The 16,823-nt window shown below is 38.2% G+C and overlaps 1 protein-coding gene across 1 annotated transcript in view; it reads right to left on the minus strand.

Annotated features, from left to right (window-relative positions):
* Positions 1 to 16,823, minus strand: part of LOC149290591 (disintegrin and metalloproteinase domain-containing protein 23-like) — a 72,708-nt gene that overhangs the window by 20,575 nt on the left and 35,310 nt on the right. Inside the window, exons 6-15 of the mRNA XM_089488487.1 lie at positions 14,980 to 15,043; positions 10,838 to 10,910; positions 9,520 to 9,605; positions 8,938 to 9,003; positions 5,545 to 5,616; positions 2,675 to 2,841; positions 2,429 to 2,513; positions 1,699 to 1,795; positions 894 to 942; positions 368 to 467 (exon numbers count right to left, since the gene is read on the minus strand). Of these exons, the coding sequence (XP_089344613.1) occupies positions 368 to 467; positions 894 to 942; positions 1,699 to 1,795; positions 2,429 to 2,513; positions 2,675 to 2,841; positions 5,545 to 5,616; positions 8,938 to 9,003; positions 9,520 to 9,605; positions 10,838 to 10,910; positions 14,980 to 15,043 (859 nt within the window). The remainder of the gene's footprint in view (positions 1 to 367; positions 468 to 893; positions 943 to 1,698; positions 1,796 to 2,428; positions 2,514 to 2,674; positions 2,842 to 5,544; positions 5,617 to 8,937; positions 9,004 to 9,519; positions 9,606 to 10,837; positions 10,911 to 14,979; positions 15,044 to 16,823) is intronic.

Genomic DNA, 16,823 nt, shown 5'->3' on the forward strand with positions numbered 1-16,823 from the left:
AAACTCTGCCATAGACAGGCCTAACTTGTTATTGGCCATAAATTAGACTTGGCAATCTGCTAATGATGGCTCATCTAAGACAATCGATTGTTTGTGGGAGCCACCTTGGCCGGATACCCTCAAACAAGTAATATGGGAATGAAGATATTACACGTTCCAAAGGTGTATTCTCCATTGTTTCTGAACTAATGTAAGTCATTGGATAAAATCTGCCATTCAAGGAATTGATTAGTTGCCATGCTTTCCAAATGTGAAGTGCGACATGCCATTTGTGCACTACGGAAGGCCATGTGACATGAAAAGTTACTTTTCCATAAGTATATATTTATGCAAGAAACATGTAGTTACAATACAGATGATTATATACCTTAGTTGGTCTATTAAAAAGGCAGGCTCCTCCACCACGGACAAGGAATTCTTTGTACTCAGCGATGCTACATTTTGAAAACTTTCGTGAATGGTACACTCTAAAAAGTAGAAAGAAAAAATGGGGTGAAACAAACAGATTATCATCACTCGTATTATTACATGCATTGTGATTTGTATGTCCATTGCCAGCTGTAATAAGGATTATAGTGGACACAGAGCTATCCATGGAAATTCTATAACCTTGCTAAGGTCTCGGCCTTAAGTTCCCTGTTTAAGCCTTGATCATAGTTTGGACTGAATGAATGCCACCTTATTTTAGAAGCACCTTGGACTTTTTATATACACAGTATTCATGTGTCACAACAAAGCCAAGATGGTGATCACTGCCATAGTATACAGCTTATGAAAGTAGTCACTTGTATTATGCTATAAAAAGTGTCCATAAACGTATAAAAGCAAGGTTACTAAACACACCAAGTGCATACTATAGGAACGCTTTTCTCAGGAGGTCAGCAGATTCTTACCCTGTCTCCTCCATGATGCATCCCCCAAAGTTTTCTGTACAGTCACATTCTTCTAAAAGACCATTCACAACCATAAGCATTAGAAAACAGTAAAAAAAAAGAACAGTGAAAAAAGATAAGAAGGGTAAGTGAAAATCATGAAACTTGATGAATAAATAACTATTACATACATTGTATAGAGGAGGCAGAGTAAACTTAAACTATTGCCACCATGAACATGTTCTTTCATAGATTTGCTATAAAACACTCCAGACATGAATCTGGATTGAAAGTGTAATTTACTTCTAAGCAGGGTACAGACATCCCAAGCAGAGAGACAAAACCTCATTCGGCGGGAACCTTGTTGTCCAAAATAGAAGTTGCTGCCATATGGAAAACCCCATAAGCACATCTGAGAGCTACTGGTTCCAAGAGTAGACTGGCAAATTGCAAGCCCAACAAAATGTAGTGGATCAAAGAACATTTGCCACACAAGCAGTGACGTATTCTGGCCAAGGCCGACTAAGCGGCAGTCCCTCTGTTGCCAAACGGGGGGGGGGGGGAATCGCCCTTGTTCAATGGACCTGTCCATTTACCCTATGGTGGCAGTGTTGACTCAGCACAGCCTCCATAGTCTTCATTAGAAGGCACTGTGCGGCTTTAGGAGATTACGTCATATCCAGATGGGCCTTTTAAGGCAGTGCGTACTCATTGAGGTTGGGCCTAGGACAGCGCAGAAGGTAAATCAGTGCGCACAGGGTTTAGTTTCAAAATGTCCCCTCTTTAATTAGGTTGAAAAAGAAAAAAGTTCTGACCTCGTACTTACTTGGTTTCAGTTTTCGTGACGCTGGCTCCCACTGAATGCCAAGGTTTTGTGCTAGACTTTGGGCCAATTGCTGTGCCATTGACAACAGAATCCCATACTGTGGACAAAACAAAAAGGGCTAATGTTTTCCATAGCTTAGTAAGTACTGTTTAAAACAGCACGTAGCTAACCACCAATTAACTAACGGCATTATACTGAGCCATAATCACTACTGTGTATATAATTTACATGTATATCAATTAAATAGCTCAATAGCACATTAATCAATATAATACATACATGTTAACAACATACGGTAAACTAGAATCGTAAACACAACAAGAGACAGAAAGAGAAAACAAGAACAAATAGTATTAAGATAAAATAAAACCCTCTAGAACTTAATTTTTAAACATTTTCATGAAATCTTGCTCAAACAACTTCTAATAAAAAAATAAAACATTATAGGTCTTTAATTTTACTGTATATATATACAAGGAGGATAGAACGCCAAAGTTTTGACAGTTTACTGTGAATATGTATCCTCTCTTATTCGATCAATAAATACATCACAATAACTAATCTTTGTTTTTGCTGTGCATTATATGGGGTATTCTACCAAATATTACAATATTACATTCTTAGACAGTCATAATGAAAGAAACACATGCGACTTGGGCATTTATGTATTTAATTTTACTGGAGATAGTTGATTAATCTTAGTATCAGATTCATTTATTTTGGCACTTACCTCATTCACCCCAACTCCTCTGGAGATGGAGCATACTCCTCCAAAGTAGCTCATGCTGCTCCTTTTGTAATGAAATGTTCCATTCCTTAACAGAAAGGGCAAGACACACTGATATTATAGCATTCTTGCAATATTAAAGGAATATGCACTGTAAGTAAACAAGACCGTGAATACATGTTACATTAGTAGAAAACGTGGCCATCATCATCATCATCCACAGAACATTAAAGGTCAGTAGGTACATACGACAAAAGATGCACAGCATCGGCGTGTTGTTTGATGTGGTTCTGTCGATATTTAGAGAAGTCGCGTAGCATCTTCATAGGGTCAGGACCAATAGGGATACGATCCTTGTCTGTCCACGTTTCAACAGCAACCAAAACCACGCGTGTGTTCAACTGCTCCTTGTAAATCTGAAGGCACAGAAGGGGTGGGTATAGGAACAGAACACTGGGTGAAAATAACACAACTAATCCATTACTAATGGAGGAACAACAAACAGTGGGAAACGCTAAAGGAATGGTTGATAAGGAGAATGGGTGTGTATAATTGGCTTAGAACAGGGTTACCGAAATTTAATAAAGATACATAAAAATATAGGACGTGAGGATAGATTGAAGAACATAAATGAAGGGTCTAAATCCAGCTCTGGTCAATAACCATAGTTTGCAATTTGCAAGTATAAAGTGACAATATCTTTCCCACATCTTCTAAATATTCCGTACTAGGTTTAAAAAATTGATAGATTAAAGCTTACATTGTATGACATGGAAAGCATCTTATGAGATGTTTAATAATGGGGTTTGGGATGCAATCATTTCATAACATAATCATCATTAATCAATGCACTTCGGCGCATCCATCATTATTGTAGCAAGGAACTTTCAGAGATTATGTCTATGTGTTACTCCAACTTCATGGTTTCATGGTGATTTTCACTCAGTTAAATGTACTCCTATAATAGACTGATGTGATAATATTTTATATATTTATATTTTATATAATATGGGAGTCATTTCTGTGGCCCGATATGGATTATCTAAAGTGGCACGCTGCCCCTTAGCTACATGCACTCTTGTACATACTAAACCCGTTTGGCCACATGCCACCCACTTTTTCCTTGCCTTGCATATGACGGCATCTGTTTGAACAAGAGGTCATAATCTAAAACTAGGGGTTCAGAGGCTAACAGGTATGTGAAAGGTTTACTGAGAACGGCTTCTAGCAAATGTGGTAGAGGCTAATCCAGTAAGGGAATTTAAACACGGGACAAGCATAAGGAAATCCTGAATATAAGATGAGACCCAGGGCTAATTAAGGTTTCAATCTTTACATCAGATGTGTTGAATGGTATCTGTCAACAAATCCTATGTTTCTATGTTTATGCATCTATGTTTATACCACATTTAGAATTTACTAAATGTATGCATTTTAGTCAAAAATATTTGGTGTGTCAGTTCATGTTTATTATTTATACACTGAACAAAAGCTTCAGACAAGTTAATTAGGGCATTTTGAAGGCATATACAATAAATGTATACATTCTCTGGACAATAAAGGAAACAAAAGAAGAGACTAACATTAAGATGGGCCAGAAAGGGGTCACTATATAAATCAATAAATGATAACAATATAGCACCAAAGATGGAAGATTTTAGTAAGTAATGTTAAGTTGGTTTCATTAGTAAATGGCAGTAACCAAATAGTCTATAAATACTAAATTTATCACAACACATGTGCAAATTCACTTAAACATAGTTACTTTCATCAATACTCTTTGATAATGTCAATTGCCCATAATAACCCTCATTTTAAATTGCTCTGAATTATCAAGAGTAGCCAACACAGTTCTGAAGAATCAAATTATAAGCACAGAACATCAGTTTCATGAATCGAGAACAAGCACCCCATTATATTTATGGTATAATTACAGGAACTCTCTGCTTCAATGTCGTCGATAGATTTTCAGCTCTTTAAAACATAATTGGTCTATTCCTCTCTTCACTACTTTTAATAGTATGTTTTTCTTTGACCCAGACAATAACATGACATCATTGTATTTGTTTTGCCCCACCAATTATGAATGTTGCATCTATAAAGAATTTAAGAAAAATACTTAAATACTATATAAAACACATTTTGAATAAACCCACAGTTGATGGGAACCTCCTTTTATTGTACAGTATAGGTGTTGATTTTTAATATGGAGGGTATTGTGAATTTCTGTCAATCATGAAATTATATTTGATGAGCACTTAGAGAGAGAAAAAACAACCTCTTTGGTGTGTGGCAGTATAGTGTCATGTGTGGCAGTATTTCTTTAATATTTGTGCTTATTGTACTCTGTATTAGAGGACTGCATTGGAAGGTAGGTCCCGTGGGTCCCGCGGGTCCTGCCAAAAAACTTGCGGGCGCGGGCGGTCTTGCTGGTGCTGCGGGCGGGAGCGGGCGGTCAGGCACAGTACCTGCGGGTCCTGGTAATCCTGCGCAGTCCAGCAAGGCTGCCTTCTCGCTGTTCCCTTGCAGTGTCTCCTCTCTTGCTTCGCCCAGGAACAAAGCGGAGTCACGTGATGTGACGTCACTTCCCATGACTCCGCCTTGTTCCTAGGCGGAGCAAGAGAAGAGAAGCTGTGAGGGAGCAACTCGAGGGCAGCCTTGCGGGACTGCGCGGGAAATCTGCAGTTCAGGTAAGGAGGTGGGTGTGATTGGTCACAAATATGGCGGGAGCGGGCGGGATTGGCCACAAATGTGGCGAGAGCGGGCGGGAGTGGAACACACACATTGTGGGGGCAAAAAATCAGTGGGAGCGGGCGGGAGCGGGATTAAAAAAAGCAGTCCCACGCAGGGCTCTACTCTGTATCAAACTCAAAGCTGAAAATAAGACATACTGGGGGTTAAATATCAAAAACAACCAATTGTACATTGGTCTTCTCAGCACAGCAACTAGTGAATGTTCCTGCTGATTGGACCATTCCATTAGTTCCTATGGTGATAACTCAATGTTTTAAACATAATAAACACATTCATGGTGCTGAGTTATCTGAAGAGGTATGGTTATCTGTGAGTTTTTAACCAAAATTTGCAAGAAAGAAGAGTATTAAAATCATAAAGCTTACCGAATCAACTAGATTTACTACTGATTTTGCAAAGTTGTTGGTATACATGTCATTGGAGCGGTGCTTCTTGTACTGAAAAGGGAAATAAAAACAAAGTCAGCTTACAGTATATATTGTGGGCATTTGAAACATCTGGCTCACTACTAGTTACCAATAAAAAAAGATATTTAAGCTATTTGCTATGGATGCGTTGGCCTTCAATTACATTTGGAAAGATAGCTCTCAAATAGTGTCCAGATCAACCCAACTCAGCTGCCCCAAACATAGACTTTTTAAACAATGTCCGTTGTATCTTCATCGTTTTCCTTTAAGCTCAGGTCTGGAGATTTACCCCCAAGTGAAACACCTGAGTCAACGTGTCTTTAACATTAATGAGGACTCACCTTAACTCACCATAAGCCCATCTCATAAGATGACTTTGATACAGAACTTGTTGGTAATGGAATAGAAGAGATGTAACAACAGCACATTATTTGTACTAGTTGTGTAAAAGTACAACCTTCCACCTCTAATGCCAGGAGAAAAATGATCATACGATAAAGGGATGTTACTTAGCAGTCTTGTTTCTCACCCTTAATGATTTATGCAAATATTTTAGGGAGAGTATATTCTATTGTGTCACTTGGGTATAAACAGATCCATTTGATTTGGTTAATAAACTTTATGCAGGAATTCATCCAATGAGTAAAGTGTTTCCTGCCTAACGTAAACAACCATTTAACTCCAGGCATGTCCAAAGTCCAGGCATGTCCAATTGTGGCCCGCATTCCGGACTGATAAGGCCCCACAGATAAGTTGCCTAATATAGTTGCCCAAATATAGATCTGTTTTTTTGATATTAAAGGCAGAGTGATTTAACACCTGTTTAGATTTCTCATCCAAGTCACAAAATGAAAAGTATGCAGTTTTCAATAAACTTTGCATCAAATAGTTAATTTGCATTTAATTTTAATGGTTCAAAGAATGTCAGGCAAAATGGTCGGCCGTCGCTCTGGCACTCTTCGAAAATAATTTGGAGATGCCTGATCTAACTCCATGCAGATGTGGCAAGCTAGTACGTTTCTAGGTATGGCATGTAAGCAAATAAATAGGGTCATTTACAAAGTGCAGTTCTGATGCAAAGCATGGAAAAATTGTCTAATCACCATGGAAACTCTCTTACAAATAACCAGAACTTTATTGAGTGTCCACATCTGATGTTCCTCAACATGGCTGTGATCTAATGACAAAAATGTCTCATTTCATTTAATAACTAATCCAACAAATACCTTTTTAAAGGCAGAGGTCATGACAATTATGTATTCTTTCCTTTTGCTTCACATAATAATATGTATAGGTCTTGGGGTACAATAATATTTGTAGTCGGATAGAAATCCAAACGCATGAGACACAATGGATCAGTTCACCCGGCTGAGGAGTTCTATAACATCGATATAGTCTAATTGGTTTGAATGAGTTGAAGTGTAAGCTTAGACTGCCACCTACTGGTAAAGACAGTGTATGTATTTTTATTTTATCACACTAAATACCGTATTTGCTCGATTATAAGACGACCCTGATTATAAGACGACCCCCCAAAATCTGAATATTAATTTAGGAAAAAAACAAAAAGCCTGAATATAAGACTACCCTATAGGAAAAAAGGTTTTACTAGTAAATATTAATTCATGTAAACAATATTTTCATATTTAATAAAAGCTATGATTGAGAAAAATATATATTTTTTTATTTCCTTTTATTTGCCAACCTGCCCCCCCAGTTATGCACATCGGCCCCCAGGGTTGCCACTCTGCCCCCAGAAATGCCTTATACCCCCTATTTGCCACTCTGCCCCATGATGTGCCTTTTAACCCTCTATATGCCACTCTGCCTCCAGAAATGTCTTATACCCTCCTATATGCCACTCTGCCCCATGATATGCCTTTTAATCCCCTATATGCCAGAGTGGCATATAGGGGGTTAAAAGGCATATCATGGGGCAGAGTGGCATATAGGGGGTTAAAAGGCATTTCTGGAGGTATATATATATATATATAACTGCTAACAGCAATCACACTCCTATCAAGCCAAGGCATGCTGGAACCTGGGGATGATAGGAGTCTGAGTACAGCCTCCCTATGCCATGCTACCACCACCACCCCCCTTAAACATCCATACTAACACACACTCATTTACAAACATTTAAATACTCATTCATTCCATTAATCACACATACTCAGAAACCCTCCCCCACCCCCTTACCTGAACTGCAGATCTCTCACTCGCAGACTTCTGCAGGGGCCCGGCTGTGCGAGCAACTTCTCTGGCCCCGCCCCCAGAGGAAGGAGGGGGGAGGCAGAGTTATTTGACACTCCTCTAGCTTCCTGTTCTCCTGCTGCTCGCGACCAAAGCCCGGTAAGCAGTATGGCCCCAGCGGACATTTTGAGGTCTGATTAGAAGACGACCTCGATTATAAGACGAGGGGTATTTTTTTTGCTCTGAAAAAAACCTCGTCTTATAATCGAGCAAATACGGTAATTAGAAACCTTTGGGACTTACGAGCAAAACCGGTGATTTCGAGTTGAAAAATGGCAACTCTAAAGACAATATTTTATTAACACGACAAAAGAAAGCAGTGTGCGTGTCAGAAGTAGCCAGACGTGCTTCTGAATGTGTTGGTTATGAACGATAGTAAACCTACGGCAATCCAGCTGTTCTAGGACAATAACAGGTGGGGGAGACTTGTAGTTTATCAAACCTGGAAATAATCAGTAGATACTACTGTATAGACAGTATTATTATAATTAGGGAGAGGTTGAGACATACATAGCACATCTGAACGGCCAAAGTGGGTGTTAAGAAGCAAGGCTTTCTCAATCCTACTTTATATAATTGAGTAGGACATTTATAAGAATAAGAATCCAGTTTATTTTCACATATTCATTTATAAACACATTTTTGGCTGTTTCTATACACATATTGCTACTTTTAGGCTGAAGAATACTGTGATATTCTGATAACCAGCAAACAACAAAGGTGGGACATCAGAAATGTCGATAAGCAGTGTCTATTCATTAAAACTATGTTACGGATGAAGTTAAAGGAGTCATGTTGTATTGGTGTGGCAAGGTGTTGCAAGATTTCCAGTGGGCACATAATTTCTACATACTGCTGACAGCACACGTTCTGCCCTGGGGTTGTCAACCTAGTATGGAGGCAAGTTTACCTCAAATGCTACTCAAAAAATGGTAAACTCAACAGTCAGGCTGCTCGGCCCACAAAACCTGTGAAAATAAAATATTATTCCTAGGCCACAGGTTTCAATCCAATAATATGGTTTAGTTTTTTAATTCTAGACATATATTTGGTCTATTTTGTTAGATAAGTATAAAAAGTCCACTCCATAATGCTTACCATCTGATGGTCATTGACGATCATAAGCTCCACATACTTTGTCTCCTCAAATATTCCACGGTGTGCCTGCTGTGGAAACATATTGCATTAAAACCAAAGAACCTTAAATTGGTAAAACAATCTAATTTACGTAACAGCTCCTTTGATTACTATAGATGGATTGAAAGGGGTGTTTGAATTAATAAAATGGACTTAATTGTCCCTTTAATCTCATATGCATATGCACAAACATTTCATTTTGGAAAAGTTTAGTGTTAAATAGCAAGACTACTGAATAACCTGATTTCCATACCTGGGGACTCTTCGGGTTTTTGCACTAATCTAATCCTATTCTACTCTGCTGTGATCATATGTAAAACTCCCAATTAGTGCTTTTGTTACCAGTATGTTATGGCTGATATCCCTGCTTCAATGCAGATGACTACATTTAGTATATCTTTAAATAATGGTTTCCTCAAGGACAGCCATTAGGTTAACAAATTTGGCTAATAACTACATAAAATCGTCACAATGGGCTATCAAAGGGTTAATATTTCAAGAGTCTCGTGGTCAGCTCATTTAGAAAGTTGGCGAGTTTCTTACATTTAGCGCTCTTTTCCTTCTTCGTCTTCTTAGCCATTGTGCTTGCTTAAAGGGTGTTTGCAGGATGCCAACTTGTCTTTCTGTATCTGAAATAAAGTGCGGGAGAGCAGTGACAGGACGTCCCACTGAAGCTCTTGACTAAATTATAAATGTATAATGGGTATTGGTTTTTAGCTCAAAACCAGAAAAAACACAAGTATATAATTTCATCCCTGTTTCATGACATTTATAGATAACAAAATGTACAACAACTTAATTATGATTAAGAGAGGAGGGTGGGCAACTCTTGGACCAAAAGTCAAGTCCAGCCAAGTGGCCTATTAGTAAAGTATCCCAAAACCCACGTGGCAGGTTTACAGGAAGATAATGTATAGAAAAGGTTCCGAAAAGGCAGAAATGTCACTTGAAGGCCTCCTTACCGTAGACATCCTAGTGTCTGTATTAGGAATTCAACAAAAAATCACATTAAGTCTTTATGTCTTTATTTATCATATAAATGTTCAAATGCGTGCTGTTCAAATGTTAAGATTTTAAGAAAAAAATTAGTAGGTCAAATGAATAATTACATATTAAAAAACATATTATTTTATTTCCTTTAAAAAACTTCAAATAAACAGCTGCAATGCCTGCGGCTTGGGAGTTCCTATTGGTTAACTTTGACACCCAGCCAGCCAATAAGAAACCGAGCTCTCTTGCAGGGGTCCAAGGACCAAAAGGTGGAGACGTTTATATTTTATACTTCTTGTGTCTCTTGTATAGGACTTCTTAAGAAGTTCTACACAAACGACAGAACTGTAACACATGTAAAGCATTAGACTGGTTTTACTTTCTTTTCAGAGAGAATCTTGATTTAATTGTCTAGCAGATGATCTAAAGTACTGAAAATGTTAGAAAACATTAATTTTAAATTTACTCAAAAGGTATCAGTTTTAATTCTTATTGGAACATGTAACCAAGGGTGATTTGTAGCCCACCCTCCAGCTTTGTCTTCTGTGTGCCAGTCAGTCTAGTAGGAAGTGTGCAGGTCTCAACCTTATTAAAAGAACAGCCATTTTGTTTTTTAATTAACTGTTTCATTAATTGAAATAACTTCCCAAGCCCCTCTTTTGGCTTATTGGCATAAGCTCATTCAACAGACTAGTGCCCAACTTCACAGACGTCAGCAAGGGACCCAGACGTATTATTAGCAGGAGCCCAAACTGTCAGAAAACCCATCAGAAGTACACATTTCATGCATCTAAACATTTTTTTAGAAATGTCAGTCTTTGTTGTGATATGGCCTACAGAGTTATGATCATCCTCGGCATGGTCAACATACCTAAATGATTTGCTTGCGTGGAGATTTGGGACCCTGGAGTTCTCTCGATGATATGTGGTCGACTTGTGCTTTCCTGTATATAGAAAGTACAGACTTGTGAACAAATGAAAACAATTCAGGTAGTTTGTACAATGGATCATATAGCTTATTGTACAGTAAGTGGATATTAGCCTTTACGGAACATAAATTCACAGGCTATTTTGTATTGGCCCTCTGAAACTGTATTGTGATCTTCTCAGAAAGTATTACTGGAGTTGTAGTTAAGCCAACACTTCTTTAAAACAAGCTCAAATAAGTTATTTACAATGGAAACCTCTATGTTTAACTAAACTATTTTATATCAACATAATTGATCACATTTATTAAAATTCTGTGTTTTTGAACAGTTTTGACCAAATTGTTGTTTTATTGTTGTTACGTCTTCGTACTTTATGTTGGTACACATAAAACTTTATAATGTGTCACATCTGGACCACTGAATGTAGACCAGAGAGGTATGCCCCCCAGTAATTGGACCCATACCATGGGTAAGGACATGGCAGCGCCGGTATAGCCGATAAACAACTCTTCCCACTACAACACTGTCACTGAGGCTTATATTTAATAAAAACAATTAGCTAGTAAGTATTTTTATAACACATATATTTTTGAATAATGGTTATTTACACAAGAGACCAAGTTGCTTCTAAAACATAATTTAGGGAACATTACTGGGAATATATAGAAATCAGGGACAAAATCTCAATCTGGAGACTGTCTCCTAAACATGGGGACATCTGTTCACCCTACCCAGTGGCGTCGGCAGGGGGGGGCCAGAGGGGGCCATGGCCCCCCCTAAATCATGCTGTGCCCCCCGGTGTGCCCCCCCAATTGAAACGCCGTCTTTTTTTTTTTTTTTTAATAGATCCGGAGGAGAGAGAGAGAGGCGCCGAGCGGTCTCTGAGGAATAAGTTCTCAGCGACCGTTCGGCGCCTCTCACTCTTTTCCGCGACCGCGAGGCCTCTGCCTTGGTCGCAGTGCCGGCATTTCAAACCGAGCGCCGGTATATGATGTCATATCCGGCGCTCAGCAATGAAGCCGCGCACACTGCGGCAGAACCAGGAAGACAGAGACCTCGCGATCCCGCCGCTGGACTTCTACAAGCCCAAGGTAAGTGAACTTCAAAGGGGGGGGAGGAGGGTAGAAAGTTAGGAGGGGGTTAGAGAGTGAAAAGAGGTAGATAGGAAGTGAGAAGAGGTAGATAGGGATACATTGGGAGGGAGAGAGGGGGTAGATAGGATAGATTGGGAGGGAGAGGGGGTAGTTAGGATAGATTGGGAGGGAGAGGGGGTAGTTAGGATAGATTGGGAGGGAGAGGGGGTAGTTAGGATAGATTGGGAGGGAGAGGGGGTAGTTAGGATAGATTGGGAGGGAGAGGGGGTAGTTAGGATAGATTGGGAGGGAGAGGGGGTAGTTAGGATAGATTGGGAGGGAGAGGGGGTAGTTAGGATAGTTTGGGAGGGAGAGGGAGATATTAACATATATTGGCAGCAGGGGCTAATATTAATATTAATTGGCAGCAGGGTCTAGTATTTATATTCATATTGGCAGCAGGGTCTAGTATTTATATATATATATATCGGCAGCAGGGGCTAATATTAATATATATTGGCTGCAGGGGCTAAGTTTATATATATATTGGCTGCAGGGACTAATAATATATATTGGCAGTAGGGGCTAATATTAATATATACTGGTAGCAGGGTCAAATATTAATATATATCGGCAGCAGGGTATAATTTTTATGTATATCGGCAGCAGGGTATAATATAAGTATATATCCGCAGCAGGGGCTAATATCAATATATATCCGCAGCAGGGGTTAATATTAATATATATCAGAAGCAGGGTGTAATATTTCTATATATTGTCATCAGCAGGGGCTAATATTAAAGAATGAGAAATAACTGCCTAACGTGTGTGTATATGTGTGTATATATATATATATATATATATATATATATAGTGTATATGTACCGTTTTATAATTGGCCCCCATACTTTGGTTCCTGGCCCCCCATGTGCCCCCCCTAAATATGAAAGCTGGAGACGCCACTGACCCTACCCCTGAAGGAGGGTGACAACAGCTTGCTTCACTGGTACATCAGGCCTGAGTGGTGGTCTGGCACCCTGCAAAAATGCCTGGTGGGCCAGTGCACAACATTGTAATGTGAGGTTGCATACCTGTGATTTATTGGCCGCTGGCCTTAAAGTACCAGGACCGGTTTTACCTCTCTAGTCCTTTACTCCTGGGACACTACTGCGCCCCAAGTTTTGTTGATCGGTCCATTAAACATCCGGAGGAGTGTTTTTGGGCTGATGCGGTACTTTGTGAAAGTAACAATTTCTATTTAATTGTTTATTCATGTGGGATTTTGTTTTTTATACTTTCTACTGGGACATTATCCCTGCATCCTTTGCGAGAAGATAGAGTTGCAAACCCAGTAGGAGAGAAACATCTGTTAATGTATGTTTGTATATAAAATGTAAGCCTATATGTATATTTGAAATTATATAATATGTTAGTATTTTATAAATAACCAATAATTAATTATACTAAAACTATACTAACTAGCGCTATTTATCTCCTTTGGTTCCAGATATGATTTATCCAATACAAAACAAACTCAGGGATCTGACGCATGGCTTTATCTTTAAATTAAATTATCCTCCCAGATGACAGTCTTTTTCATGTGAAAAGCATATAATGGTGAGTACATCCATGATTAATAGGATGTGTAAAGAGTACATAGCAGCATAAGATTTGGTCCTAGGACCACATGCAGCCTTTGATTCATTTTGCCTTCAATGGCATTCTGTAAGAAGCCATATAATCCGATTTCATACGTGCGTATTACAATGTATGGTGTGAACCTGTGAACACCGGGCTCTGGAAGCAGAGTGGTTAATTTATACAGAATGAATGCTAAATTTAACCAGACACAGAACATTTAGCACTATGATCTATGTCGCTGTCAGTATGATTAATAACTTCAACCTAAAAATGTAGTAACAAAGGGACCAAATGTGTTGGGGTAATGAAGACTATTCATTTTTTTTAATGCTGATAAACAAAAAACTAGCACGTGTGCTTCCATGCAGAGAGCTCTACTTTTAAACACCTGGAAATCAGGGTCGGAGCTCCATGAGGATTTTTCTTCGTGTATAGATATGAATATATATATATATATATATATATATATAGATATAGATAGATATATATGGATCTATATATCTATATATAGATAGATATATATATATATACATATATATATATATATATAGATCTATATGTATATATATATATATATATATGATTTTCATTATCTGGACCCCAAGAATTTGGATTAAATAAGTCTAATTAAGTAAGTTAATAAGAAGCACCCCAGAAAAGGCTTGTGCTAAAAAGTGAGCTTTATTCGGTTTACCTAATTAAGAAACCTTTTATTGTAATTATTCTTTTATAAGATTAGTAAGTGTGTTGCAGTTGACTTGTATAGTTGCCACCACTACCCCCTCTGTTAACACACAATGACGGATTCTGGCCTAGACTGTCTAGGCCTAGACAGATGGTGGCAGGTTCAGTCATTTGCCTCAGAACTGAGGAGGGTCAGACCGGCCCCTGGTGTGTTCCATGGGCCATTAACCAGCACATTTACGCTGTGGCACTGGCTTCCATAGACTCTGTTCAATACATGGCAAGGAAGCAGCATTTTTTTTATTATTTTCATAAGCACTCATTGTCCAGGGTTCCTTCAACTGTTCCTATATATTGTTCCTAGTATGTATCTCCAGCTCTGGATGCAGACACTTGCAGACAAAAAAACATATTTCTTTGCTTCCAAAGTTTCAAAAAACATATTTCTTTGCTTCCATTCTCAAGAGTTTCAATGAGTTTCAATCGACACAAGCAGAAAGAACGACTGGCTAACACAATTCTCACCAATGCCCTGATTGCCTTTAGTCAAATTGTTTTTATTTGGCACCTTAAATGAAATGTAAAATCACACAACTGAAAATGTTTTCTGTTGGTACAGTTTTCTTTATTCTTTACGGATCTGTGGCAGAATAAAAACCTTTAGATAAACATACGGATATACTTACAGTACTGTGAGCTATGTCCACAGGATAAATGGAGTAAGTGTTGATGCCATCGTCAAATATGCCACTGTAAAAGAGAGAATTAGGACTCCCACATACGGTTTGTTACACAATGGAAAACTCATGCCGCATAAGACTAGACGTCTAAGGGTCCCAGGTCAATTAGATTTACATAGTTGGCCATTTTGAAATGGTTGGAGGCATTAAGTCCAGTCTTGTTTACATCAATTCAATATATTAAGTAACTCTCACCTGTCATGTGAACTGGTAAAGACAAACCAAATATAATTTTTGTGTCCCAGCGGATTCTTACAAAACGTAATTTTAATAACAACTCAGTTCATTTGGCCCAATTATGATAAACTAATGAGCAATACTATTAATAATGCATGCTAGAATTACATAGCACAATAGTAGGAAAGACATTAAGTTCAATAGTAATATACGCAATAGCATCGGCGTCTATGAAATTGCATGAATAATTAAATGAGGATCAAGCAAGTCGTGAGAAGAGGAAGCTGGGATGGGGGCTCCATGCCAAACATGGATAAAGCCCAGAGCGTTGTGCTCACATTCACTTGATCACACAGCACGTGTCCCTCTTTAATATGGACCATCCATTTTAGAGCCCCAAGTCCTCTTTCAACAACCAATGTTTCTTTTATCGTAGGAACTCAAAATGTTTGTCCTATAGCCTCTTTAACAGCCTCACTAAGTTAAATAGCCATACACTTATAACAAAATATCTCTCTTTTTCTATTTAAAAGCTTGATAGCTGCATAACAATCTCTCCAAAAGAGGTCCAAACAGCACAGACGGACATCGGGCCAACTAATGTGGTCCTCAGAAAAACAATTCAACAAAGACTGATCATATATGAAATTCTTTTAAAGTGCTAATTTCTATTTGGATTTTTCAAAATGATAAGCAAGTATTCCAGGAGATCAATGGCTATCTGTCCATAGAAAAAATACTGTATTAGCTAGATGTCTTGCTTCTTCAACGTCCTTGAGCATTGAGGTCATGTAGTAAAATGTATCTGGGGATACTCAAGTTGAATGCCTAGTGAGATACAATTTCCTGCCGGAACAGCTCAAGCAGGGGGCTCTGAAAGCTATTATTTCCAAACAATCACAATGAAACATTATTGTGTCGAAATACACTAATTCCAACAACTTGATTCAAATAGTTTCAATACATTTATCCGGTCGCTTTTATAACTATATGTACGTTTTACCAGTCAATGGAAATCATCCTTGTTTTCAAATAATAAAGTGTACTTCGCATCTTGTACATTTATAAATCAAATATATAATTTGCAAATACACAAAACATAATGGTGTCCCACTAACATAGTGATAACATTTTTTGAACAAAAATATTTCAACCGCAGCCCTAGAAATCTTCTGCTGAAATGAACGTTATGTGCTATAGAAACCTATTTGGTATGCCTAATATATTTCATATTTATATTTAATATTTAAATTAAACAATGTGGTCATATACCTACCTGACCCCAAAATATCCACATATTGCTAATATAACTGGCTCCTGAATCCTGCCTAGAACACTAAATGAACTGATAATTATTGTTCAGGAAAGTACCAAATGTCTCTTTTTAAACAGGACAGCCCCTCTTGGACAACAAACACCCCATCAACACCCCAAAGCGTCCCTCTTTTCTAGGGGAGTGGAAAGTATTGCCTTAAAAGTCACAATAATGTAATTATTAAATTGTTTAAATACAATATATTTTATTGTTCATGTAAATACCAAAGACAAAACAAATTATTTTGTTCTAAATTTGGCGGAAACCACTGAGTTTTTTCAGTAAATGCTTTCTGTTT

The sequence above is a fragment of the Sceloporus occidentalis genome, unplaced genomic scaffold, assembly GCF_023333645.1.
Source record: "Sceloporus occidentalis isolate IW3139 unplaced genomic scaffold, rSceOcc1.0.p SCAF_38, whole genome shotgun sequence".
NCBI lineage: Eukaryota > Metazoa > Chordata > Lepidosauria > Squamata > Phrynosomatidae > Sceloporus > Sceloporus occidentalis.